Source organism: Orycteropus afer, unplaced genomic scaffold (genome assembly GCF_000298275.1).
Source record: "Orycteropus afer afer isolate SDZICR_OR568_19922 unplaced genomic scaffold, OryAfe1.0 scaffold00064, whole genome shotgun sequence".
In the NCBI taxonomy this organism is placed as follows: domain Eukaryota; kingdom Metazoa; phylum Chordata; class Mammalia; order Tubulidentata; family Orycteropodidae; genus Orycteropus; species Orycteropus afer.
This window is the reverse complement of record NW_006921651.1, coordinates 2,278,314-2,282,899: the sequence shown is the minus strand read 5'-3', so window position 1 is coordinate 2,282,899 and position 4,586 is coordinate 2,278,314. Positions and strand designations below refer to the sequence as shown.

At 40.8% G+C, this 4,586-nt stretch overlaps 1 protein-coding gene across 1 annotated transcript in view; it reads left to right on the top strand.

Annotated features, from left to right (window-relative positions):
• Positions 1–4,586, top strand: part of LOC103196199 (glutathione S-transferase omega-2) — a 33,336-nt gene that overhangs the window by 1,389 nt on the left and 27,361 nt on the right. The window contains exons 3-4 of the mRNA XM_007939863.1: positions 1,232–1,454; positions 4,347–4,448. Of these exons, the coding sequence (XP_007938054.1) occupies positions 1,232–1,454; positions 4,347–4,448 (325 nt within the window). The remainder of the gene's footprint in view (positions 1–1,231; positions 1,455–4,346; positions 4,449–4,586) is intronic.

Below are 4,586 nucleotides of genomic sequence, written 5' to 3'. Positions count from 1 at the left end.
CTATGAGCTGGGTCTGACTCCACAGCACATAACAACAATAATCCTGCCTTGAGTGAACATGGCATAGATTTTCGATTCTTCCCTTTTGCTTGAATCTTGTTGGCCCTAGGTTACCAAATTTTTGAGAGAAATAACAATAGCTTGGTATTTTGCTCATGGTGACAAATTGGCAGCTTAGGATTGATGTAAATATTTGGGGCAAGGTTTCTCCAATTGGCAGTATTGATATTTGGGGGTGATAATTCTTTGTCGGGGAGCTGCGGGCAGTCTTATGCATTGTTGGATGTTTGGCAACACCCTGACCATCTCCACTACATGCCAAAAGAACCCCCCGCCCCCTGGCATGACAACCAAAAATGTCTCCAGACATTTACCCAATGTCCCTTGGGGGAGAAGGGCAAAATCACTCCTTTTTGAGAACCACTGCTTTACTGTTTAAGGTAGTCTCCTAGACTGAGCAAAGAATATACACATTTGTTTCCTTTTTAAACATATAGGAGTGCCTTTGGTAACTTTATAGGTTTGAATCCCTAATAATAATAATAATTAATAAAAAGAAGAATAAGAAAATTATTGCATATTTATGTACTAGACACTGTCCTAAACATTTTATCCATATTCATTTATTTTGATCCTTCTTACAACAATGATGAGATAAGTTCAATTATTACCTCCGTTTTACAGTTAAGGAAACTGAGCAGAGAGAGGTTAAGGAACTTGGCCAAAGTCACACAGAGTTAGACTACCCTAACCACATGCAAATCTGATGCCAGAGGCACACTCTTAACTGCTAAAATTTACCCTATTCTGTTGTGACCTGTTAACATCAGATTTATATTTTCAAGCTTCAAAATATATTCAACTCTATAGTGCCATGGTTAAGTGTGTGAGCTCTGAGTCTAACTGCTTGGACTTCAGCCGTGGCTCTGCTGCTTCTTAGTGGGTGACTGACTTTGGATGAAAGATTCAACCTCCCAGAGCCTTATTTCCTATGAGGTAGACCTACCTCCTAAGGGAGTTGTGAGGCACAAAGGGGATAAGGCACTGAGCACATCTCACTGCAGGAATGAAGACAAGGATGTTATGTAGTTTTTCTTTATACAAAAGTTAAAGTTTAAAAAACTAAGTGCAGGTTTTAGTTTTATAAATGATTGCTTCTCCTTTCAAGATGAGCATCTGCCTGCATTAGCCTTTCGTTTTGGTCTGTCTTGTTTTCCCTTTGCTTTTTAAGATACCAAGTTGTCAACATTAATCTGAGGAACAAGCCTGAATGGTTCTATACAAAGCACCCCTTTGGCCAAATACCTGTCCTGGAGAACAGTCAATGTCAGCTAATCTATGAATCTGTCATCACGTGTGAGTACCTGGACGATGCTTATCCTGGGAAGAAGCTGTTTCCGTGTGACCCTTACGAGCGAGCTCGCCAAAAGATGCTATTGGAGCTATTCTGTAAGGTAGATCCAGTTATTTTTTAAAAAGCTCATGTATGCTATTTTTACTTTGTATGCTTTTCCTTCCCAAAAGTCAACTCATTTTCAAAGCCACATCACTGGTTCTAGTGGACTTGTTTTATTTTAATACCCATGTGCATCTCAGGAGGATAATTGGTATGGAATTATAGGTAGTTTATGATCTCTGATACTAAAGGTTAAAGTTTTAACTGACAGGTGCATTTCATTTCGTGTTACATTTCAACCAGCAGTCTGGGGAGTTACAGTTACGATGTGATTATGACCATATGACTCGAAAGTATTTGAAAGGCGATGCTTTAAAGGGAATATTTCTCAGACTTCAAATAAAAATATATTGCAGCATGAAGACGATGCTGCATGTAAGGGGATTCCCTTTATGTCTAGGAAATGTGAAGACTAGAGAGAAGGGGACACTTACTGATAATGGAAAGAAAAGTGATGGAGAAATTTTAAAATAGTTCCTTTTGAAAAGAAATACAAACACCTGAATGTTATGAATAGCTGAGATATATGGAGCACTTATTATATGTCAAGCACTGCCCTGACTTCTTTATATAGGTTAACTCATTGAATCATCACAACTGCCCTTTGAGGTGTGTACTGTTACGGTACACATTTTTCAGATGAGAATACTAAGGCTTAGAGAGGTTAAACTCACTGTCGTTAAGTCAGATCCAACTCATAGCGACCCCTCCTTGGGTTTCCGAGGCGGTATCACTAAGGAAGTGGATTGCCCAATCTTCCAGTGGTGGTGGATTTGAACCACCAGCCTTCTGGTTAGCAGTCAAATGCCTTAGGCACTACGCCACCAAAGTCAATTATTATAATGAAATGTGCAAAGGCTTGGAGTTGGAAAACCAGAAGGGAAGAACACACTCAATTTCTCAAGCTGAAAGAACTGAGGAAAAAATTTAAGACTCAAATTGCAATATTGAAAGATTCCATGGGTAATATGCTGAATGATGCAGGAAACATCAAAAGAAGATGAAAGGAATACACAGAGCCCCTATACCAAAAAGAATTGGTAGATGATCATCCATTTCAAGAGGTGGCATATGATCAAGAACCAATGGTACTGAAGGAAGAAGTTGAAGCTGCACTGAAGGAATTGGCAAAAAACAAGGCTCCAGGATTGATGGCATACCCATTGAGATGTTTTAACAAACAGATGCTCCTCTGGAAGCACTCACTTGTCTATGCCAAGAGAGTTGAAGACAGCTACCTGGCCAACGGACTGGAAGAGATCCATATGTGTACTCATTCCAAAGAAAGGTGAACACACAGAATGTGGAAATTATCAAACAATGTAATTGATATCACATGCAAGTAAAATCTTGCTGAAGATAATTCAAAAATGGTTGCAGCAGTATATTGACAGAGAACTTCCAGAAATGCAAGCTGTATTCAGAAGGGGATGTGGAGTGAGGGATATCATAGCTAATGGCAGATGGCTTTTGGCTCAAAGCAGAGAATACCAGAAAGATGTTTACTTGTGTTTTCTTGACTATGCAAAGGCATTTGATTGTGTGGATCATAACAAATTATGGATAACATTGAGAAGAATGGGAATTCCAGAACACTTAATTGTATCCATGAGGAACCTGTACATAGACCAGGAAGTTGTCGTTCAAACAGAGCAAGGGGACACTGCATGGTTTAAAATCAGGAAGGGACTGCATCAGGGTTGTATCCTTTCACCATACTTATTCAATCTGTATGCTGAGCAAATAATCCAAGAAGCTGAACTATGTGAAGAAGAGCATGGCATCAGGATTTGGGGAAGGCTCATTAACAACCTGCGATATGCAGATGACACAACTTTGCTGGCTGAAAGTGAGGATGACTTAGAGCACTTACTGATGAAAATTAAAGACTGCAGTCTGCAGTATGGATTACATTTTAACATAAAGAAAAGAAAAATCCTCACAACTGGACCAATAAGCAGCATCATGATAGACGGAGAAAAGATTGAAGTTGTCAAAGACTTCATATTACTTTGTTCTACAATCAACCCTAATGGAAGCAGCAGTCAAGACATCAAAAGACATACTGCATTGGGCAAATCTTTTGCAAAAGACCTCTTCCAAGTGTTGAAGAGCAAAGATGTCTCCTTGAGCAGTAAGATGTGCCTGACCCAAGCCATGGTATTTTCAATTGCCTTATATATACATATATGAGAGTAAGGAAGACTGAAGAAGAGTTGACGCTTTTGAGTTGTGGTGTTGGTGAAAAATGCTGAAAGTACCATGGATTGCTAAAAGAACTAACAAATCTGTCCTGGAGAAAGTGCAGCTGGAATGCTCCTTGGAAGTGAGAATGGCCAGACTTTGTCTCACCTACTTTGGTCATGTTGTCAGAAGGGACCATTCTCTGGAGAAGGATGTCATGCTTGGTAAAGTGGAGGGTCAGTGGAAGAGGGGGAGGCTCTCAACAAGATGGATTGACATGGTGGCTGTAGTGATGGTCTTGGGTATAGTAGGGATTGTGAGGCTGGCACAGGACTGGGCAGTATTTTGTTCTACTGTACATAGGGTGGCTATGAGTTGGAGACAGCACGACAGCACCTAACAACAACAATAACAGAGAAGTTAAGTGTCCTGCCTAAGGTTGTTCAGTATGGGAACAGCTGATCAAGTAAGGAACACTGTAGAACCCTACTTGAAAACAGTTGGTTTTTACCAGGGTGCTATAAGGAGTGGATTCCTAGGACCAGAGGTAAACTAGTGCCTAGTGAAGGTAGTAGGGGAGTTAGTACATGGACTATTATGTTGGCCTGTTATGTTGGAGTTACAAAGCTTTGGTGCATTTTTTGGTAGAGAAGGCAAACAGGGTTCCCTCAATCTTCTCCACTAAGAGCCTGTGTTCTCTGATCAGGTCCCATTCTTGACCAAGGAGTGTCTGATAGCAATGAGAAACGGGAGAGAGTGCTCAGACCTGAAGGCAGCTCTGCGTCAGGAATTCTGCAATCTGGAAGAGGTACAAAAAGGGGCCCCTCTGCAAAAAAAAAAAGAAGGTAGGGGCCAGGTTTGCTGGTCCAACAGAGCCTGGTGGAACCACTTAGACTATGGCCCCTAGCTGCCCTTCAGGTCTGGAATTGAACCCACACCTGTGGTT